The sequence below is a fragment of the Panicum hallii genome, chromosome 6, assembly GCF_002211085.1.
Source record: "Panicum hallii strain FIL2 chromosome 6, PHallii_v3.1, whole genome shotgun sequence".
In the NCBI taxonomy this organism is placed as follows: domain Eukaryota; kingdom Viridiplantae; phylum Streptophyta; class Magnoliopsida; order Poales; family Poaceae; genus Panicum; species Panicum hallii.
Window position 1 is genome coordinate 45,217,434 of NC_038047.1, and position 22,339 is coordinate 45,239,772.

At 48.0% G+C, this 22,339-nt stretch overlaps 2 protein-coding genes across 2 annotated transcripts; one reads left to right on the forward strand and one right to left on the reverse strand.

Annotated features, from left to right (window-relative positions):
- Window positions 1-10,979: 10,979 nt before the first annotated feature.
- LOC112898576 (multiple myeloma tumor-associated protein 2 homolog) lies at window positions 10,980-13,964 on the reverse strand. Its single transcript, XM_025966914.1, has 4 exons — window positions 13,872-13,964; window positions 12,590-12,679; window positions 11,572-11,833; window positions 10,980-11,417 (listed from the first exon to the last, which is right to left on the reverse strand). Exons 1-4 carry the CDS (start codon window positions 13,912-13,914, stop codon window positions 11,117-11,119), a joined length of 696 nt encoding a protein of 231 aa, XP_025822699.1. The 5' UTR covers window positions 13,915-13,964; the 3' UTR covers window positions 10,980-11,116.
- Window positions 13,965-17,733: 3,769 nt separating this feature from the next.
- Window positions 17,734-19,605, forward strand: LOC112896401 (uncharacterized protein At2g27730, mitochondrial-like). The gene is made up of 3 exons (XM_025964356.1): window positions 17,734-18,037; window positions 18,194-18,286; window positions 19,308-19,605. Exons 1-3 carry the CDS (start codon window positions 17,888-17,890, stop codon window positions 19,326-19,328), a joined length of 264 nt encoding a protein of 87 aa, XP_025820141.1. The 5' UTR covers window positions 17,734-17,887; the 3' UTR covers window positions 19,329-19,605.
- Window positions 19,606-22,339: the final 2,734 nt, after the last annotated feature.

Consider the following 22,339-nt stretch of genomic DNA (forward strand, 5'->3'; position numbering starts at 1 on the left):
GGAAAAGGAAGAAGGGAGGAAAAAGGGAAAAAGAAAGGGAAAGGGAAGAAAGGAAAGGAAAGAAAGAAAGAGAGAGAGAGAGATTGGAAAAAGAAGAAAAAGAAAAGGAAGAAATGGGAGGGAGAAAAAGGAGAGAGAGGGGGGAAGGGCGTGTCGGCGCCGGTCGCGGCGGCGACCGCGGCCGGTCGGCCACGCGCGCGCGGGGATTCGCGCGCGGCACGAGGAGCGCCGGCGCAATTTGCGGCAGCGGTCGCGGCCGGTCGGCCACGCGCGCGGGATTCGCGCGAGGAGAGGAAAAAAAAAGGAAGGGAGTCGCGTCTGCGTTAATCACGGCAGACGGTCGCGCGTGGGCGGGCGATGCGGAACGGAACAGCACTCCGGTTAGGGTTAGGGTTTTGACGTCGAACCGTTTTTACGAATCACTCTAGCGCATGATTTTATTAAGTGAATTTTCAGGGCGTCACAAACCTACCCCACTTAAATGAATCTCGTCCTCGAGATTCGGCTGACTCCTAAACAGATGGGGAAATTCTTTCTTTAGAGCCTCCTCGCGTTCCCAGGTTGCTTCTCCTATTCCGTGTCTGCTCCATTGAACCCTGCATATCCGTACTTCGGAGTTTCTTGTCTTCCTAGTGACAGTGTCCAGAATTTTGACCGGTATTTCCTGGTATCGCAGATCCGGCTGTAGATCGATTGTTTCCGCCGGCACATGTTCTCCCTCGGGTATCTTCAGACACCTTCTCAATTGCGAAACATGAAATACTGGGTGTATATCTGACATTTCTTCTGGTAACTCTAGTTGGTATGCCACTGCTCCGACTTTCTTCAGAACTCGATACGGTCCAATGTATCGAGGGGCCAATTTTCCTTGTACTTGGAACCTTCGTGTTCCTCGAATGGGTGAGACCTTGAGATAAACAAATTCTCCCGGATTGAAACTTATTTCTCGCCTTCTCTTATTTGCATAGCTCTTCTGTCGGGATTGAGCCGCCTTCAACTTCTCGCGGATTTCCGCTACTTTTTCTTCCGCTTCCTTTATTAGTGCGGGCCCTACTAGCGCACGTTCTCCAACTTCCGACCACATCAAGGGAGTTTTACACTTTCTCCCATAGAGGGCTTCGAATGGCGACATGCCCAAGCTGGCTTGGTAACCATTGTTGTACGAAAATTCTGCATAAGGCAGACTTTGCTCCCAATCATTTCCATAGGTCAGAACACATGCTCTCAGCATATCTTCCATAATCTGGTTCACCCTTTCGGTCTGACCATCCGTCTGTGGGTGGTATGCGGAGCTAAAGTCTAGCTTAGTACCCATAGCCTTATGCAAGCTTTTCCAAAACCTAGACGTAAATTGGGTCCCTCTATCTGAGACAATTCTGCTAGGCACTCCATGTAACTTTACAATATTCTCCACATAAAGCTTTGCCAGCATTTCTCCACCGTAAGTGGTTCGTACAGGTATGAAATGAGCCGACTTAGTGAGCCTGTCCACTATTACCCATATGGAATCGTGTCCCTTCTGCGTTCTAGGCAGACCCACTACAAAGTCCATTCCTATCTCATCCCACTTCCAAACCGGGATAGGCAAGGGTTGCAATAATCCTGCCGGCTTTTGATGTTCGGCCTTGATCCTTTGGCAGGTATCACAATGCGCCACAAATCGCGCGATGTCCGCTTTCATTCCACTCCACCAATATTTTCGCCTTATGTCCATATACATTTTGGTGGATCCTGGGTGGATGGAGTAGGCCGAGTTATGGGTTTCGTCCATAATTATCTGCCGGAAATCTCCATTCTGGGGCACACAAATCCTATCCTCGTACCATAATGCTCCCTTATCGTCCACTCTAAAACCTGGCGCTTTGTTCTCTCCAGTTTGCTTGCAGATCTTTACTAGCTCCTGATCCGAGCTTTGAGCCTCTCTAATTCTATCCTCTAGGGTTGATTGGACGCTTAACACATGGCTGGAACCTCGAGGAACAATGTGCACGTTTAATCGTGCTATTTCCTCGCGTAGATGGTCATCCTCGGGTCCATAGCTTTTCCGACTTAAGGCATCGGCTACTACGTTTGCTTTCCCGGGGTGATAATGAATTTCCAAGTCATAGTCCTTGACCAACTCCAACCATCTTCTTTGCCTTAAGTTTAAATCCGACTGGGTGAAGATATATTTCAGACTCTTGTGGTCGGTATAAACCTCACACTTATTTCCAATCAGGTAATGTCTCCAGATCTTAAGGGCATGCACTACGGCTGCCAATTCCAAGTCATGGGTCGGATAGTTCTGCTCATGAGTCCTGAGTTGGCGGGAAGCATATGCAACGACTTTCCCATCCTGCATCAGAACACACCCTAATCCTTGTCGGGATGCGTCACAATAAATGACAAAATCCCGATGAATGTCCGGTAGGGTCAGCACTGGGGCGGTTGTCAGTCTTCGCTTCAATTCTTGAAAACTTCTTTCAATGGATTCTGTCCAAGCGAACTTTTTCTCCTTCTTAAGAAGTTCCGTCATGGGTCGGGCTATCTTAGAGAATCCCTCAATAAATCTCCGATAGTATCCGGCTAATCCAAGAAAACTTCTGATTTCACTTACGTTAGTCGGTTGCTGCCAATTGGATACGGCTTCAACCTTCTCTGGGTCCACTGCCACGCCTTCCGCGGTCAGAATGTGACCAAGGAAAGCTACTCTCTCTAGCCAGAATTCGCACTTGCTGAACTTGGCATATAACCTATGTGTTCTCAGCTTTTCCAATACTACCCGCAGATGTTGCTCATGTTCCTGAATACTCTTGGAGTAGATAAGTATGTCATCGATAAAGACTACGACAAACTTATCCAGCTCGTCCATAAATACTTTGTTCATGAGGTTCATAAAATAGGCAGGGGCATTGGTTAGTCCAAAGGACATTACGGTGAACTCAAACTGCCCATAGCGGGTGACAAAAGCTGTCTTAGGGATGTCACTTTCTCTAATCTTGAGTTGGAAGTACCCTGACCTTAAATCGATCTTGGAAAAGTACTTGGCTCCCTTAAGCTGATCGAAAAGGTCATCAATCCTGGGGAGGGGGTACTTGTTCTTAATGGTAACCTCGTTCAGTGCCCGGTAATCTACACACATCCTCATACTCCCATCTTTCTTTTTGACAAACAGAACCGGGGCTCCCCATGGCGACGAGCTTGGTCTAATGAAACCAATTCGTTGCAGTTCTTCTAGTTGCTTCTTTAATTCTGCTAACTCAGATGCCGCCATCCTATAGGGTCTTTTGGCTATAGGGGAGGTTCCAGGGATAAGGTCAATGACGAATTCTATATCCCTATCCGGCGGCATACCGGGAAGTTCTTCGGGGAAGAGGTCGGGGTATTCGTTTACTACCGGGACTTCTTCTAAGGGCTTGGCTTCCATGCTAAACATCATTGAGTCAAACTTACTATCCCGGGTGTGGCAGATCACTTGTACTCCCTCGGAGTTTGTTAGGTGTACCACCTTGTCGGTACAGCCTATGAGACCATTGTGTCGGCTTAACCAGTCCATTCCAAGGATTACGTCTATTCCCCCTGACTTAAGTACTACCAAGTCTGCTAGAAATTCTACCCCACTTAAATTGATCCTTACCCGTAGACAGCCTAATTGACAATTGATGTCGCCCCCAGGCGTCCGGGTTAGTAGGGGTGTTTTTAGTAGTACCGTGGGTATTTTGTGTTTTTCCACAAAGCTCGAGGATATGAATGAGTGCGATGCTCCAGAATCAAATAGTACTGTTGCCAGAGCTGAGTTGACTAGGTACTCACCGAGCACTACGCCCTGAGCTTCTTGAGCTTCCTGCGCGTCGATGTGATTGACGCGGGCTCGTCCAAAGGATTGCTGGGGCTGCTTTGCCTGCTGGCTGTTGTCGTTGTTGCGGACAGGCACTCGGTTGGCACCGGTCAGGGCTGGTCTGGGTCCATTCACCGAGTTGGAGAAGGCTGACGCGGCCGGCTTATTCTTGGCGTAAGGGCAATTGGCAATGTAATGCCCCACCTCGCGGCAGTTGAAACAGGCCCTAACATTATTGTTGTCGGGGGTGACCTGGTTTGCATTACTCTGCGGGGCCCTCGTGGTATTCTGGCTCCTGGGCGGGGCCTGTGATCCTGTCACTTGCGACTGAGTCCTATACTGCATCGGAGCCTGAGATCTTGGTGCTATGTAGTTGGAGTTCCTCGGCTTTTGGAAGCGGTCCTGCTGGCGGGCCTTGCTCTCCAGGAATTTCCGCTTGTTGTCCTTCCGCTCTTCAGCTTTAGCCCTTTCCGTGAGGATAGCTTTGTTCATCAGGGTGTTGAAGTCCGGATAGATCTGGGGAGTAAGCAAGGTCCGTAGCTCCGGGCTTAACCCCTTCTTGAACATGTCTTGCTTCTTATCGTCGCCGTTCACTTCTTCCGGCGCGTACCGGGCCAATTCTATGAACCGGTGGGTGTATTCTTCCACCGTCATGCTTCCCTGTTGTAGTGCGCGGAATTCATCCGCCTTGCGCTTCATAGTGGCTGAAGGGATGTGGTAGCGGCGGAACTCCCTTACGAATTCTTCCCAGGTGATGGTAGAGGCATCTTCAGCTGCGGCACAATAGTTTTCCCACCAAGATAATGCTGTTCCGGTGAGCTGGTGGGCTGCCAGAAGGACTTTATCCCGGTCCTGGCATTCGAATGGTTCGAGCTTCCTCTGAATCACTCGCAACCAGTCATCAGCATCCAACGGGTTGCAGGATCCGGCGAAGGTAGGTGGCTTGGTCCTTAGGAAGGCCGTCAGCTTGTCGTTCATGTTCTGCCCTCGGGGTTGCCGGTTAACGAGGGCGTTGGCCAGAGTTTCTAGTATGAGGGTCTGGTTGTGGATTATTTGGGCCAGATCTCCGAGGGGTGGGGGAGGTGGTAGTTGCTCTCCTTCTTGATTTTCTCCTCGGTTCTGGCTTACTTCTTGTTCTGCCTGAGGAGGATTCTGCCCAGCAGTCTGTGCTCTGGCACCAGCGGCTGCGGGGTTCCGGCTACGGGAGGTCCTCGTGACGCTCCGGGGAACCATCTGTTGGTTGGGTAGAGTGGGGTTACTATTATGTGATGTTTAAGTTGTTTAATTCATATATAAGGCAGAATTTACCTCCTGCCAGAAATTATATAGCAAGCAGCACACAACAAAATAGCACACAACATTACAAACAACAAGCACAAACAACTTTATTACTGCAACAGGGGTACAACTTGGGGTAAGGCTAGGTCTCGTACTACTCGTCCGGGATCAGGCACGACTTAAACAAAAGCGGCTGGGGACACGTCACTAGGGTGGCGTCGATCATTCTACTCGTGGGGCGTGCCTTCTCCTGGGGCGGGGAGCGTGAGTGATCCTTGCTCGCCGTCCTCTGGATTTCCATTGGTCGAGGGTTGCGCTGCAGCATTTTCTCCAGCGGCAGCAGCAGAGCTTCCAGGATTCTCGGGTGGTGCTGGTGTGCTTCCAAAGAGCGTTCCCCATCCTATGACGGGTGTCCCGAGTAAAACATGGTCTTCTCCAATTGCCGGGACTGGCGTTCCGCTTCGGGTCCAATCTTGCATACGCCGGTCTCGAGCTTGCCTGAGGCTCTCTTGGGCTACGGCTTCGCTGCTAACCGCGGCTGCGGCTCTTGCCTCAGCATGGGCGGCTCGGATCTGCTGCAGTCTTACTGCGAGCTCTGCTTGCTCGGCTCGATGGGTCTGCTCCCTTAGAAGGTTGGCTTGCTCATCAAAGAGTTGGTCTAGGGCGGCTAGGTAAGTGGCCACTTGGTACAGGGGGCCTTCTTCGTGGCGTCGTCGCTCCAGGTTTCTCATGCGTGCTTCCCAGACTAGGGTTCTGATGGCCGGCGGGAAGAACTTCGCTGGCGTGGGGGCGAGGTGTTCTTCGAAGATCCGGCACAAATAACGGAGCGCTTTTCTGATGGCCAGGGGGTAGGTATCTTGGTGTCTAAATCCTGTGGCGGTCGCTCGCCAAGGCTGGATGTCGGGGTAGCGGTTGCTCCTGGCGATGACCAGGATCACCCTGCAGCGGAGGGTACCATGGTGCTCGTACTCTCGGCTGTAGTACCTTGGACGCTCCGTAACGCCAAGGTCTTCCAGGGTGTTGATCAAGAGGCTGGGGAATCCAGGCGCAGCTTGGCAATCGCCCTGGGTCCATCCTTCCTCAGCCATCTGAAACAGAGACAGGGTAAACAACCTGGTACAGGTGCAAAAAGGGAGTAGATGATGTTTATTATTACAACAAGGGGGGTACAGTTTTCGTGGTCGTTAGGGTAAGGTTTTAGCTAGGGGTGCTAATCCTATCATGGGGATTCTTCCTCGGTCCTGATAGAGCGCTTTTTTATTGGAAGGAACCGATCCATCTCATTCTCGGTCTGAGTACCCTTATCCCAATGGGTCTCCATGGGTTCTTCTTCTTCTTCCTCGATCCATCCACCTATTCCGTTGCGGTTCTCGTACTCTTGCATCTGGGCTTGGAGGGCGGCTAAGGAGTACTCGGCGTTTGCGGCTCTTGTCCGTTGTTCCTCCAGCTCCTGGGTTAACTTTTCAATCCCATGGATTAGCTTCTTCAGTTGTGCCGACTGTTCGCGGCAGAGTGCATCCAAGCCAGTAAGGTAGATGGATAGGTGGGAGACCGCATCTTCTAAGTCTTCTTCTTCTCGTCCAAGTCTCCTCATCCGGGCAATCCAAGTGCGTCCACTTCTTTCAGCGGGTGGGAAAAATCCCATAGGGGTCCGCTGAAGGTGGTGCTTGTAGAGCACACGCAGCCGTCGCAGGGCCTTACGAGCGGCTTTTCGGTACGTGTCGGGAAAGCGAAAGCCAGTGGTGGAGATGAACCAAGGGTCCACATCAGGGCAGCGGGTGCTTCTCTCCACAAAGATCATCGTGTCGCACCGAAGGGTGCCACCGGAGATGTATTCTCGGTAGGCGTACTCCGGCGTTTCCATAACCCCAACGCGTTCCAGGCTGAGCAACAATAACTTAGGAAGGCCAGGCTCTGCGTAGCAGACTCCGTTGACCCATCCGTTGTCAGCCATCTGGAATAGGGTAAAAACCAGTGGTGAGTGTCAGTGTAGAAAAATATCTAAGTCCGAACAAATCCTAGGGCTTGAAAAGGGGTTTCGTTCCTAGGGTCACGTCCTACGGCCAGCCTACGGCTCTGATACCACCTGAAGCGTCCCCCCCCATCAGGGAAGACTTAAAAGTGTTGACTTATCAGTCCCAGGAGGCTGATAACACTTTTATTACATCAGATGGTACATCACCGTACAACTCTACGCGGTAATGGGCAGTGCAGCGCCACTATCGCGAGGATTACAACCAGAACCCACACAACTACACTAGCGACGAACAAAGGATCATCAGAGTCTTGCGCCATGCGGAATCCAACGGTGACCTCAGCCACAGGCAAGACTGGGTGCAGGACGAAACCCTACTCGTTATCTTCGGGGATGTAGTCTGGGTCTTCCACTGTAAAAGTAAGGAAGGGGTGAGTACAAACGTACTCAGCAAGTCCAACCACACCCACGGGGGGGTATAGTAGAAATTAATGCACGGGACAATCCAAGGATAAGGTTATGGTTCATTTGCGGAAAACTCTATTGTATGCAGGGGTTTGTTTTAAAAGCATTTTCAAAACAGGTTTTCTTGTACCAAAGAACACACGGTGTTGATCCACACAGGATCCAAGTTTTAAACTGCTACCGGACTCCCCGTCCGCCGTAGCACACGGCACAACTGCCGGACACTTTCCAAACAACTCACACCAGCCCATTCATTCCTAGAGATAAACACTAGTTGTGTGACCACACCGTAACCTGCCCAATACCGTAGGCACGGCTATTCGAATAGATTTTAACTCTGCAGAGGTGTGCAACTTTACCCACAGGTGGGGTACCACAGCACGAACACCTTAGTGCCGGTGCAGATCCCAACAAAGCCATTACCCACCTTAGCTAGACCTGACTAGCCACCACGGGATCCATCAAGGGGTCATTCGACCTATCTCCGAGGTTTAACCGGGGCATAAGTCACACAGATCTTATCCCTTCTCCTTGATCACCCGTTGCTCTCAGCTCTCCTGGTGGCTATCAGACTAACCAGTGGGATTTATGCTAAGCCGTTGCCCATACAACGGTCAAGTGGTTCGCACGACAAGAAGCTAGGTGAGATGTCACATCAACTCGGTCCTTAGGGGTGACAAGATGGATATCTCCCTTCCTCGCTCAACCACACAGGTACGAGCACACCAACGGCAATTCACACAGAAATGCCATCCATCCCGTCTAACTCGTCTTTCAAAACCACATTGTATCCCTTCCCACACACACACGTTTTCTTTATAAAATCAGGTGGTCAAGGTAGGGTTATCTCAAACAAGGGTGGCTATCCTACCATGTTTTCAGCACGCAAAACCATGCAATTTTATAAAACAGGCCACTGGGTTGTGTTTATAAAAACTAGGACAGAAACATGCATCAAAGGGCGGGATTGAACTTGCCATCGTCAAATCCTTGCGGGAAGTCCTGGTCGAAGCACTGTCCCTCGGGTTCGGGGTCGCGGAACTGGTCCTCGTTCGCTTGGTCACAGTCGGGACCTTCCTCGTTCACTCCGTGTCCTACGACGCAATCAAACAAACACACAATCAAGCACAAAAACTAAAAGCTTTTATCGTCGAGCTTGAATCGGAAATAATTTAGTTACGGAGTTAGGGGTGATATCTTTGGGTGGTTTCTTAATGGCATGGCTAAAACTATACTAGAAGCGGAGTGGTAAAGTTTCGGGTCAATCGGAGGTCGTTTCGCACATAAAATGACGCGCTAAAGGTGGTTTCAGGGCTTAAACGGGGGTCCAGGGGCTTGGTAGTAATTATCTAAAGAGGGCAGGGGTTTGTTTGCGAACCCTAGAAATATCCAGAGTATGCAAAAGGGTGTCGGGCGTTGTTGGGTTTTTATGTAATGGAGGGATTCAATTCGAAATAATAGGATGGGCAGGGTTTCTTTTGCGAAAGGGGGCTATTAGAGAGGGGGGGTCCTTATTTAGAAAAGAGAGCAAGGGCAGGGGGTTATCGGGCATTTTGCCCATTCTTCCTCCTCTCCCGTTGACAGGAAACAGGGGAGGGAGGAGGAGGTCCGGCGGCGGGGATTCCGGCCGGCCCGGGGCCTGGCGGCGGTCGAGGCGGGGGGGAAAAGAAGGAGGGAGGTGAGGGGGTCCTATTCCCCTCCTCACCTCGGCTTGGGATGCAGCGAGGAGGTGCGACGACGGGGGCCGGCGGGCGGCGGCAGAGCCAGAGGCGGTGGTGGCGCGGCGGGCTTCGGGGAGGGAGGCGCGCGGTGGCTAGGCGTTGGTGGTCGTCGGGGCTACGCGGGGCCCTATTTATAACCCGGGGGAGGCGGTGGAGGGGTGGTCGCGACGGTGGCCGGTGCGGGGCGCCATTAATGGCGCCTCGGCCGCTTGCCGTCGTCGCGATGCGGCATTCGTGCTCGCGTGCGCGTACGGCGCGGCACGGCGCGGCCAGGGGGCGGGGCGGTGCACGTGGCACAGGGCGACGGCGCACGCGGTCGGGCAGGGCGCCAGCGACGGGCGGCGCGGCACGCGCTCGTGCGCGCGCGGGCGGCGCGGCGAGGCGCGGGCCAGGGCGGGCGTGCGGGCGACGGGCGGCGCGGCGAGATGCATGGCCTACGCGGGACACGCGGAGCACGCGGGGCGGGCGCGTGCGCGGCACGGCCGGGGCGGTGCAGGCGCTCGGCCTGGGCGGCGTGCGGGCGCTCGGGAGCAGAGGCAGGGGAAAGAGAGGAGAGAAGGAGAGAGAAGGGAAAAGGAAGAAGGGAGGAAAAAGGGAAAAAGAAAGGGAAAGGGAAGAAAGGAAAGGAAAGAAAGAAAGAGAGAGAGAGAGATTGGAAAAAGAAGAAAAAGAAAAGGAAGAAATGGGAGGGAGAAAAAGGAGAGAGAGGGGGGAAGGGCGTGTCGGCGCCGGTCGCGGCGGCGACCGCGGCCGGTCGGCCACGCGCGCGCGGGGATTCGCGCGCGGCACGAGGAGCGCCGGCGCAATTTGCGGCAGCGGTCGCGGCCGGTCGGCCACGCGCGCGGGATTCGCGCGAGGAGAGGAAAAAAAAAGGAAGGGAGTCGCGTCTGCGTTAATCACGGCAGACGGTCGCGCGTGGGCGGGCGATGCGGAACGGAACAGCACTCCGGTTAGGGTTAGGGTTTTGACGTCGAACCGTTTTTACGAATCACTCTAGCGCATGATTTTATTAAGTGAATTTTCAGGGCGTCACACCTCCTCGACCTTCTCGGAGTTTCGATCCAGCCTCAACGTAGCCGGTGGCTAGTCGTGGCTGCGGGGGGGTATTTGCCCCTTGTTCTCTCTTCTTGTCCAGTCTTGAACACCGCTGCACCGGTTGTTCAGACTGCGGGGGGGTGTTGGAGTGTATTGTGCCCATGGGGCATTGTGGCCCATTGGGCCCATGTATATTACAATAACTATACCCTGTTAGGGTTTGTGTTGAATAGGAAAAGCATCTCTTCTATAGTAAGTATGTACATCGCGATTGTTTAGAGCATACTAGTAGAGTTCAACTGATGTGTTTCAATTTCGATGTTTATCACTGCATACGCAACACGGCAACGGACCCAGCAGTGAGTGTCATCAGTTCAGCACAGGCACAGACAAGTCAAGCCTCCCTTTTTATGCCCACCTCAAGAACAAAGATGTTCTTTCCAGGTTTATACTTGAATAAACCTATATAAAAAAAAAACACGGCAACAGACCCAACAGTTGGGGTTGTTTGACGTGGTTATGATTCCATACATTCACCGGGTATGGAGATGAAGTAGCCTGGAAAGAAGAACTCTGTCCTGAATTGGTGAAGCATGCTTAATTGGGCAGGTGAATGGCCAAGCGCGATGCACACCCCAAACCTTGGACCGGAGTATAAAAGGCCATTCTACTCTTAACAGAACATCAATTGCGGAGAGAATAAGGACAATGGAATTCAAAAGGCATAGACATATCCATTGATTTTACACTACATCAAGCAAAAGCAGATCATCCTTGGTGTGAAATATCATACTAAGATACAGTCATACAGGCGCATAACCATTATCACTCAGAATCAGAGTCATGCCGCCTGCTCTGCTTGTCTTTGCGGTGGCGCTTAGATCTGTCCTCTGAGTCGTGCCTCCTCTCGTGCTTGTCTCGCTTTCTTCCCTTTCCGTCATGCTTTACTCGTTTTCGCTCCTTCTCCCCTCTCCTCTCCTCACACTCCCGCCGCCTTTTCCCCTTCCTATCGTCCTCTGAATCTTCCTGCTTGGCTGCTGCTGGAGGGTCACCTTGCTCAGGTGGCATTTCAGTTTCAGGAGGATCAAGCTTAAAAGAACTAGATTCTCCCTCGTCGCGAGGAGCCCTGTAGTCAAGGTGACAAGTTCGCTAGATTTGTAAAATGTTCACCAAATAACATTATGTAACACTGTAAGATCAACTAGATCAATTGAACACTTATTTCAACATGATACTGCATTTCACAAGAGGAATGGTTATTCTCAAAACTGGAAGCTTACTTGTATAAGCCTAGACCCTGCACTTGTGCAGCTTCAGCATGCCCTGCTCCCAAGTCCTCCGCAGTTGATCCTCTCTTAATCAGCTCAGCATATTCATGCTTATCCAACCGATTACCCTGAGGACGATTGCTGCGCTTAGGAGCTAAGCCAAGTGCTTCTCGCATAGCCTGTTCCTCCTCTTCCTTCACTCTCCTGATTTCCTCCTTCAGGGCATCTTCTGTGTCAGATTTCTTATCCCTAGCATACCAGAATAGGTCCTTTCCTGGAAGAGATAGTCACAATCTATCATATCAACATGCAGAATTCACGAGACTTAATTAGCAAATCACAGGCATCAAGTACTTGATAAAGAAGCATGGCCACTACAGGATGCTACAGCACAAATGTGACAGAACCATCGAGACACTTGACATGTCCTACCAGATAAAGGAAGATGTCATAGCCAAAGTAGGAGTCCCTATGGTACAAGCATTGCAAAAGGTAACAGAAACAGACACAGCATTATAGAACCTCGCTCGCTGGACCTACAGTCCTATATAATGTTCACAAAATATTCTTCCTACCCATGGAATAACTAGAAAGTTGTATTGTGTAAGTGCTTAACTCCGATTGTACCAGGAATCTATTAGTTTAACTTAAGAGGCATTAGTAGGTAAGTAGGCTAGCTAGCTCAGTTTATGCCTTTATCTACGATTGATTTGATTCATCTAAACAGAAATAGTATCAATCCAAACCGTCGGAGCATCAATAATTTATTCAATCTAACAGAATTAAATACACCCTTTACTTTAATAACACATATGCACAACAGTGCACTGGTGGCAAGTTAAAGCATTCCACATTCCAGGACTAAGTTGAGCAGGAAAATAAAGAACGAGACATAATACTACAGTTTGAACCTTATAACAGAGCAGCAACATAGGATAACCAACATTTCAATATTGCGTCCAGAACATTCAGTAAGTGCAGCATGTAAAAAGGGGGACAAAAGGTAGATGAAAGACATGATAATATTTACCTTTCTGCCATCTACCAACAGGGGCCTTAACACTATGGCCAAGGTAATTCTCTCGATACTTGTCAACCTTCACATCATCCCATTTGAATTCTGTAGGAATAAAATATACACTTAGCACCACCTGTTCCATGGCATATAGTGATGAAGCTAGAGTGCAAATAAAGCAAGAAAATGGAGACAGTAGCACATGATAACAGCATGCAGAAGAGTTTCTAGCAAAGATTAAAAGGTAAGCTTTTGCACGATAGCAGGTGAGGATTTGTGGCACAAGGAAGGTTACACAATTAACGAAAACAAACTTCTAATTCAAAGAAGTGCGTAATGAAGCAAACCAGGCAGCATTCAGGACCTTGCAGGATTTAAGTTCACAATGCGTAACTTGCAGCAAAAGAAAGGCATAGTATCTAAAGAAATACATTTGAACTGAGAGCAATCAGCATAAGATATGGTAGTGAGTGAGGCACCAACGCCTGGTGGGTGGAAATGATCTCCTGAATTTATTCCATACAAAATAGCACTGACTGGAAGTTATTCTTGTTATTTTCATGGATTACAGTTTCCAATTGTTACTTGAAAGATATATGCTTATCCCCTTTGGTGCAACTGACACCTGAAGTTTAACAAAGGGGATTAGCTTTGTTTTTTTTTCTTTTCTTGACTACTGTTAAGATCAAAGCGTGAACTATGAATGCATATGTATACAGTAACCACAAATTTCTAAGACATCATATAGAATTATAGATAGATGAACAGGCAGACATTTTGCATGAACATGAATAATTTCACCGTGGCAGCTTATCCTGTTTCTTTTTTGGGGAAAGATGACTTGATGCCCCATCCATTTGAGTCTATAGGCTAGCAAGACCTCAGAACTATTGAGCTGACTACATACTTAAGCCTAGATAGAGATCGCCAACTGCCACAGAATCTGCACGAGCAACAGCTCGTCCGAACACCAATTTTTCCAGAGTCTAACGAAATCCCATCTCCGCAGCCGCACTAGGGCCGTGCAAGGTGCAAGCAGCGCCCTGGGGCCACGGAAACGCGCGTAGAAGCACGATGTGTTATTTCAAAAAAAAAAAGAAGCACGATGTGCTAAACAATTGCTGGCCTAGAGCCGCACGGATCGGCTAAAACATCCACGGCGAAGGCAATTTCCCAGCGGCCGCGCCCATCGAAAGTTCGAAACCCTAAGCAGCAAATCGCGCGGCGGATTTCCTTTTCCGCGCAGCGAGCGAGATCGAATCGAGACGCGGACGGGACGAGGGGGAAGGGAACTTACGATCTCGGCCGCCGCGGACGCCGCCTCTGGTGGGGTGGTACATCTCGGCGCTTCCACGAGACGGTTCCGGGGGGGGGGGGGGGGGGGATTTCTGGGGCGAGACGGTGACGAGTGACGAGGAGGAGGAGGAGGAGGAGGAGAGGTCGGCTACGGCTACTCGTGGGCCGGGCCCTGAGACCACCAGTAAAGTGAACGGGTTACCATTTGAGCCCACTGCAGAGCCGTCTGGTAAAGTCAACGGGGCACCATTTGTTTTAGCGGCAACAGTGAACTTTTCAGCTCTTAATTTATGCACGAAAAAAAAAGAAATACCACGTGATTCGAATTTGTTTCCATCTCTACAACTAAGAAAAACTAAATGGTGAAAAAAATTTCGCTCGTACGTCGTGGACCCGACAACCGTCGTCCTGTCGAAAAAATACCACGCGCCATTCGATCCGCCCTACGCCCTCCCCTCGTGCAGCCTGGCGCCCTCCTCTCCTACTCCATGCCATGCACCTCAGGTCGTCGCTCCTCCACGCCGTCGTCCGCCTCGCGCCGCCGCTCCACGCCACGGCTGTACCTCCTCCATCGCGCCGCCCCAGCGCCTCACCCTCCACCGTGCCGCCCTCCCCTTCGAAGGAGTGAAGGAGCACAACTTCGTCCGGCCTCCATCCCGTGCCCTTTGGTGAGTCTTTCTCTCTTTCCTCGCTGATGCTTCTTGCTCTTACCCCTGATTTGATTTGCTTCGCTCATTCCTTCGATCTGTCGATGCGTCCGCTTGCTCATCTGGATTTGTCCCCCGCCTGGCTCGCAGTTCCGGTTTCGGAATCTTCTAGGTTATCGTCAGCCAGGTGGTTTCTCGACTCCATCCCATCTGATACGAGGCTTGTTGGTCTGGCGCGTTCTGATTCCTTGCCCTCGAGAATAAAAATGGAACTGATAAACCAGCATCGTCTTCATCGCATAGTTGCTTATACACTAGTGTTACCAGTGAAGGAGTAAAGAAATTCCAACCATCCCTTTCTTTGTTTGTATTTTCAGTTTTGAAAATGGTGGAACTGATCCAACAAGATTCGTCATATTTCATTATGGATGGCAATAAGTCAGAATAGAGTGCATATATATCTGATAATATCTGATAATGCAACCAATCTGCTACATTGCTCATGCTTTAAACTTGCATTCTATTCAATACTTAAATAGCTTATCAGTTCATATTTATGGTATTTGCGTAGCTACTGTCTATAGTTTTACAAACAGGTAGACTAAGGTACTAAGAAGAATCGCGAGTTTCAGGAAAATGGGATGGTCAGAGCCTCACCGTGGAGATGATCCAACAAAAGTCCCTGCGCACATAGAATTTCTCATACCTTGAATTTTAGTCTGTGTGTCAATGCAGTTGTAGTTTTGAACTTTTGGGTTTTGAGTCCTGTGTGTTAGCAGCTACATGTAATTGAGTTTTGCAAAAAGAAAAGAACTTAATTCATTTGTTGGTCAATGTCGCATGTTTCTGGTAGTTTCATTGTAGCATAGGTGTCGTGCCCTTTTTTTTCCCTGAAACTGAAAGCTCAGTGTTTCTACTTATTTAGATTCTACATTTTAAAAATAAAATTATTTAGATTCTTCGGTTGTGCAAAAACTCAGTGTTTCAGTTCAATTCATTATGGCAGGATGCATGTTATTTTGATTCAAATGATTGGATAACTTAAATTCAGTTTGGGAGAGTTTTTCAAGTGATTTGTCCATATTTAGCCATCCTATATGCGTGTTTTGCTCTCTGAGAAGCTTCTGATAGCTGAGGAATCAGTGTAGGATACATGCCATGCCTTTATTTTTGAAACTGAGAGTTAGAGGTTTCTATTTATTTAGCTTCTCCTAATGTGCTATATATCTGTAGTCCACCAGGTCATGAGTTAAAATATTTTTTAGGTCCTTCTGCGCATGTTAGAACCAGCATGCTACCTAAATTTTTTTAGGATCTGTACTAGCTCCTTTCTGCGCATGTTAGATACATAAAACCCTGCAGTAATCATTCAACTATGTATTTATTCAGACTTGTTTTCTGATGGTGCCATGATCTATTGCAAAATTCATCTATTCAAACTGTTACCTGAGTTCCATATTAATATCGATGTACTTGAGCCAGGTTTCAAGTACTTTGATCTTTTTCACGCTTCTTTGTTCCGATCAGTTAGTAGCCAACAAGAATGTCAAGATAATTTAAACTGATTTCATAATGCTGTTGTGATCCCTATCCATAAGCTGTGATGCTAATCTGTATATTTCTGATGGTGCTAGAAGAATCTTCACTCTACTATTTGAGTTGATTTGTGTAGTGTTATATGAAGATTGCACATTAGCATGTTCACTGAAGGAGGTGACGATGTTTCAGGCTTGCAGGAATCCAAAGTGCTCCTTTGATCAGCTATGGTTTGATGTTTGGTGGTTTATGCACGTCGGATCACTCCAAGGTAAACCTGATGTCCATGACTGTTACGCAAATAGAGTAATTTTAGTTTGCAAATTGGTTCACCATGACAGTTTGTATGCTCTGGAATTTGTATCCGCTATTGACGAATGATTCATCAGGAGATGCATGTTTATTGGACACCCTATATAATTTGGAATAAAGTGTTGAATTGCTATTGCACCTGTTTGATCGATTAATTGCCAGTCTCAGAACTTGTTTGATTACTATGGTGCGATTAGCAAATTATTATAAGCTCAAGAAATAAATAAGAAGACCAAGGAGGAACTCTGTATCTTTGCCATAATAATAAGAAAAGCGCCAAAAGTTATGTGTTAGGCTGAACATCCATGCCTGCTGAGCTTGACAAAGCAACACAACCACCACATTAAATATGCTTCTGAAATGTGGAGTGTAATCTAAACATCTCGATATTCTGTTGTACTCAATTGCTAGGCATTTTACAAAAAGGCTCTCTTTTCGAATTGGTGATATTTAGGTGTTTTCAACAAGTACTACATCAGTTCGTTATCTGAAAGATGATTTCACCACTGCTACTTCAACTTGGAGCTGCAGAAGTAAGCTATTCTTCCATTTTTATCCTGCACTTTAATATATTACCCATATTCAGAGGTTTTATATGCCTCGTATTGAGTGAGCTTGAGATCGTAACCATTTTCCAGTTTAGAAATGGTTCAAATTATGTATACACGGTATGAATCTCTGTACTGTAAGCTAAAATAGACCATAGAGATCAGCAATGACCTGTATGGTAGAGCTCTTGGATATGTGTTTAGGAAAAAAATACTCTTTATTTGTTGCAGTGTCTTTTACATTTCGATTTTAAAGCTTTAACTCACACTACATCTGAACTGGTAGTATGATAGCCACCTTTATGAATTAGAGAAGGAATTTTGATTTGACGCAGTAAGTGTACTGTGAATTTATTGTTTTATCCTTGCACTGGAAGAACATAGTAATCATATTTATCTTTTATTTTATTTGGACTTATAGAATTACGGTAGTACTTATTTTGCAACAATATTTTCATTTTATTCTTAGCAAACCATAGTTATTTCATAATGTTGTGTTCAATACTATTTCTCCAGTTGGTTACACATCAAACTTGGATATGGTTGTTTTTCCCTCTTACATTGAAATCAGTAACATCTCGTACCTGTGTGTATTTTTCTTACAATTTGATTGATATAGATAGTACCTATAGATATTAACTATTTGCTGCAGAGATTCTTGGCTTCTGCAATTTTATCTCACATTTGTATTATTATTATTACTATTGTTGGACATATCTGTATCTTACTCACTCTCGTAGCAACGCACGATTAAAAAAAAAGGAAGAAGGAAGAATCCAGGTGGATTTCGAGAAGGTTGGCTTCTTCCTTCCCCTTTCTCGCGCACCTCCAACACCCCAGCGAGGCCACACGAGCTTGTGCTATTTCTAGACCATTCGAGTCGAGGCGAGTCCACGCACCCTTCCACTCCAAGGGCCCAACGCCCCAACCCCACCGCAGGCAGATTCCATCGCGGCGGCCAGAGAGAGCACGAGATGGCGATGCGGTCCGCGCTGACCTCCCTCCCCGCGCGCCTCCGCGCCCCCTCGGCGGCGGCGGCGCCCGGCGCCCGGCGCCTCCTCAGCGACGGCAAGGGCCGCGTGCTCAGCGAGGAGGAGCGCGCCAAGGAGAGCGTCTACATCCAGGTCCGTCACCGTCGCCACCCAACCTCCCCGTTGACCATTGACCATTTCTCCGGTCGGGTGGTCACGTTGCGCCCATGGCTGTGTGCTGATGGACCGAGACTGACGGTGTTTGGGTTTGATCTGGGGCCGGCGGACGGCTGCGCTGCTTGGGAGCAGAAGATGGAGAGGGAGCGGCAGGAGAAGCTCAAGAAGAAGCTCGAGCAGGAGAAGGCCGACGCCGACAAGACCAAGCCCGCCGACGCCGACAAGGTACGGTACCATCGTTCTCTGTACGTGTATGGCTTTGGGCGACACGGACAGAGCTCTCTCATCTGTTTGCGGAAACTGCATTGCTTGTTGATGGTCCATGCTCCGGCTCATTTACTGCAAACTTGTAGTGCCAAAACCGTCCGTTCCCCGACAGGTAGATGCTGAATTGATCCAGCTACGATGGGGTTGGGATGGGTTCCTCTTATCTACTGAACAAAATGGACGTGGATACTGCCGTCATGGGGGGAACACTGAAAGCGCATTTTGCAAGTTTTTTTTTCCTTTTACACAAGTACATTTTGCAAACAAGGTTCACCCATGTATTACATGTGGGCTATGCACTAGTTTGATTCAATGTTTCATTAGTGTCTTTTCAGATCAGAGGATTTGTGTACAAATCTGTAGGATTCACTAAAGGCAGGGATTTAAGTAATTTGGAGAATGAGTAGCTGAGTACCATAATACTGCCGACCCTACTCGAGCCAAAGAATGGTCCATGAGGTTAATTATGCATAAATTTCAAACACAAACTAATGTCATATTGAGGTTAAGACAGAATACTAGGTATATATTTTCATAACACTTAAGTTGTCATTCCTTTGCTTTCCCCATGGCCTATAAATCCCACAAGCAAAACACCGTTGTCCACTTGTCCCCATAGATATCTCTAGGTATCAGTGTCAAATTATATTTGCTGTCCATGCTATACATAACCTTTTACATACTGGGTTAGTTCCTTTTCTCCATACGCTTAGAAAAAAGAAAATATCACGAAGCATCCCCTCTTAAGGTCGTTTGGCCGCAGAACCCTGCAGGAACCACCCCCACAGATTGTGAATAAATTTGGCAGAGGCTGTTTGATGTGTTACTAAAGAATCAAATTTGGACTGTAGTTTGGCATTGCATATAATTGTCAGACCTGTTAAGATCATTTAAAGACAGTTTGTTGATATTAAGCTTAATTCCCCGTAGCATCAGTTTGCGCCTGTGTACTTATTATGTGCTTGTATGATGTATGCAGAAACCAGAGGGATCTAACTAGAACGGGCATGATGCTGTTTGAAGGCGTGCCTCGGATGGATCTATGTATTTCAACATGTCCATCAATGAAAGAAAATAAAATTCTGTAAAACGTTAAGTGCAGTGGCTATGCTGTACTTCCCGTTGCCTGCGCATTGGCATGTTGAAGACACCATCAGTATTTCCAGTCATAACAGTATTGCTGTTGAACCTCTTATGCTTCATATGTGTGTTTGCTTGTGGTGCTTTCTTGCCTTTCTATGATAAACTGGCCTTGTGAGAACCAGTTTCTGGTCGAATGTTGGTGATGAAATGCGTTGCCGCAGAGTTTGCGGTGACAAGTACGTGGAAGGTTCTTATTTTCTATATAATCCGACTAGTGATAAACCAGTGAAAGATGAAGGATGGCTCTGCGTCTACTATGCTACTATCTCTGCAATGTAATGGATGTGTTTGCATTCCTAGAACTGAATGATTCCAAGGGAAGCGTCCCTCTCTCATAGGATAAAGCAACTGAATTACAAAGTCCACCAGACCAGAGATCACAAGGATGAAAAGGCCGCCCCTCCCGGCATGCAAAGGATACCAGGCCCCTGTAGGCAGGCAAAAAGGACGGACAAATTCTTAACATTAATTATAACAGCATATCAAGTTCCCAACCAACAACTAAGCACAGCCAAAACATTCGGAGACAGCTTGAGGCCCCTAAGTTGAGTAGGCTCCTTCAAGGTTGAACTCCATGCCTGCATTAGGGAACTCCTGATGTCTTTGAATCTTACCTTATTAGTTATTAGGGATTTTTAACGGCTGGATTGGCACTTGCTGCAGCTTGACAATACGAACCACTTTTGCCTTCGCAGTTACTTGTGTCACTGTGTGAAGATCCACTGTCCAACATAGAGAAATAACAGCAAAATATTAAACACCAGGAACCTACATGTCTCCTTATGTATCCAAGGAACGCAGCATCCTCCCTGCAGATCAAGAAAAAAAAATGGTGGAATTAGTAAACGTGAGTAATCGAATAAACATTCGATTCAACTTGCATGTTTATGTTTATGTCATGACTTTCTTCTTGTAATTCCAAAAGAAATGCTATTAATAATGTCTAGAGTTTTTCTTTAAAAAAAGAACGACAAATATCCAAACCCAGGTGTATAAGCCATTGTGGTAAAGTTTCAAAAATTTCTTTTAGGTGACACTGAGTTTGCTTGCAGCAAAGGTGTGCTGTTTCATGCCTCTTATATTATATTGAATCCGACCAAGGTAATACCCATTTCTAAAGCCTGAACTTTTCCAGGGCAGGAATAATACCTTTACAGGATTTTATCTTTGGCCTAACTCATAAATTCTAACAAACAAAAGGAATATCAAGGGAGCAATTCTGATGACAGAACAAGGTAAAGTGCATTATTTTCATATAGGATACACGAGGTAGAACACAAGATCCATTCAGAAAAAAGCATGCACGCTTTACCCCCAGTACTATCTCTAATAAAATGATGGGCATGAGAAAGAATAGTCAAGAGACTTACGCCTTCTTTTTGGCAAACCAATCTGCCACGTCGGACGTACTGGATGAGAAAGTTGGCTTCACTCCAGCAGAATTCACAAATTCCGGCTTCAAGGTGTGAACTGAGGGAACGCTACTTGCCGGGATGCCTGTTCCAGAAGAAGCACGAGTGCGCAGCAGTGTGTTGAAGTACCTTGTAGCCTGCGTCGGGCAGGACCAGAAATCAATTCAGAACATGAATTTGTTATTGATATTTATTTTCCAAGACTAGACAAAAAAACACATGAAGCATATATAAGCAAAGAATTTGGCTCAACAGCACTTATATTCTTCCACACACACACACACACACATGCGTGAATGGACAGGTTGATTGTATCCCTGAATTGTTCTTCTACAGTTGTTATATCAGTATTCTACAGCATGCGCAAGGCAAAGAAATTCTAATTCCTAGCACGTACGTGACCATGAGTGGCAGGGAAATTGGGGGGCGCCATGCTACGATGTGCAGAAGCTCCATTCGAAAGGTTATGGAGGGTTCTAATGCCGCCTTCCTGAGAGGGCGATAACAAGATGAGAACGTTCGCAAACAAAAACGAGAAAATTTCAGCAACGAAGAATAGAGTGGGGAAAATATTACTTACATAGCCATGAATCCTAGAGTTATTGGGAGCCACCGTGGTATGGTGCGCTGCAGGTACATGATTATGGATCCTGATGCGCCTTCCTGGAAGAGTGATAACAAGATGAGAACTTTGGTCGGTCTTTTGAAAACAAAATGGAATTTTAGACACTTTCAAGTAAAAAAATGAGAAATTTCACCAATGAAGAAGAGAGGCAATAAAAAACAGAAATTCAAGCAACGAAGGATTAAAAAAAAATCATCTCCGCCCAAACATTCCTCTCCGCCCCAACAGGGATTGGTCTGTACGTACCCAAACCGAAGCAAGGCGGGTGACGGGCTCGCTGGACCTAGACATCCGGGAGGAGAGTTTCTGGAACAGGAAGCGGCCGGCCATCTCGGCTTGATGGCGATCCGCGGATCTGCGAAGGCTAACACTCGCGACTTGAGTTGATTCCCCCCAAAAAAGTTTCCCGAGTAATATCGCACCCTGGGCGGATTGGCCTGGGATGGATGGATTTATGGTGGCTTGTGCCGCGCAGCTATCGAATTCGACTTTCCTTGTATACTCCCATCAAAATTTCCATGCAACCAGAAATTCAAGTGCCTGCCTGCGGGAATACTAGGGGTCGCGCGTGCCTGCGTGCCGAAGCGTCGCCGAAGACCGCCTGAGTCGCTGCAAGTGGGCCCAAGTACTATTCTTTCGGGGAGGAAGGATTGCTGGGGCTGGGGAATCCATCACCGCCGGACTTAGGAGGGGGTGGGAGGGGCGCAGGGAAGGTAGGCCGCAGCGGCGGGCTGTTGGGGCGGCGCGGCAAGGACGCGGGGACGCCGCCGGCCGCCAGCGGTCGGGCAGACAACCGGTGGGCGGCGGTGGCGGGTTGCAGGGCGGCGTATT

What these genes read in the sequence shown, in the direction of transcription:
- LOC112898576 (XM_025966914.1), bottom strand. Translation starts at nt 13,914, where the DNA reads ATGTACCACCCCACCAGAGGCGGCGTCCGCGGCGGCCGAGATC. An exon ending in CGTCCGCGGCGGCCGAGATC is followed by an intron (nt 12,680 to 13,871) that starts GTAAGTTCCCTT and finishes TTATTCCTACAG; the next exon opens with AATTCAAATGGGATGATGTG. An exon ending in CAGGGTCTAGGCTTATACAA is followed by an intron (nt 11,418 to 11,571) that starts GTAAGCTTCCAG and finishes CCTTGACTACAG; the next exon opens with GGCTCCTCGCGACGAGGGAG.
- LOC112896401 (XM_025964356.1), top strand. Translation starts at nt 17,888, where the DNA reads ATGGCGATGCGGTCCGCGCTGACCTCCCTCCCCGCGCGCCTCCGCGCC. An exon ending in AGGAGAGCGTCTACATCCAG is followed by an intron (nt 18,038 to 18,193) that starts GTCCGTCACCGT and finishes GCTTGGGAGCAG; the next exon opens with AAGATGGAGAGGGAGCGGCA. An exon ending in AGCCCGCCGACGCCGACAAG is followed by an intron (nt 18,287 to 19,307) that starts GTACGGTACCAT and finishes TGATGTATGCAG; the next exon opens with AAACCAGAGGGATCTAACTA.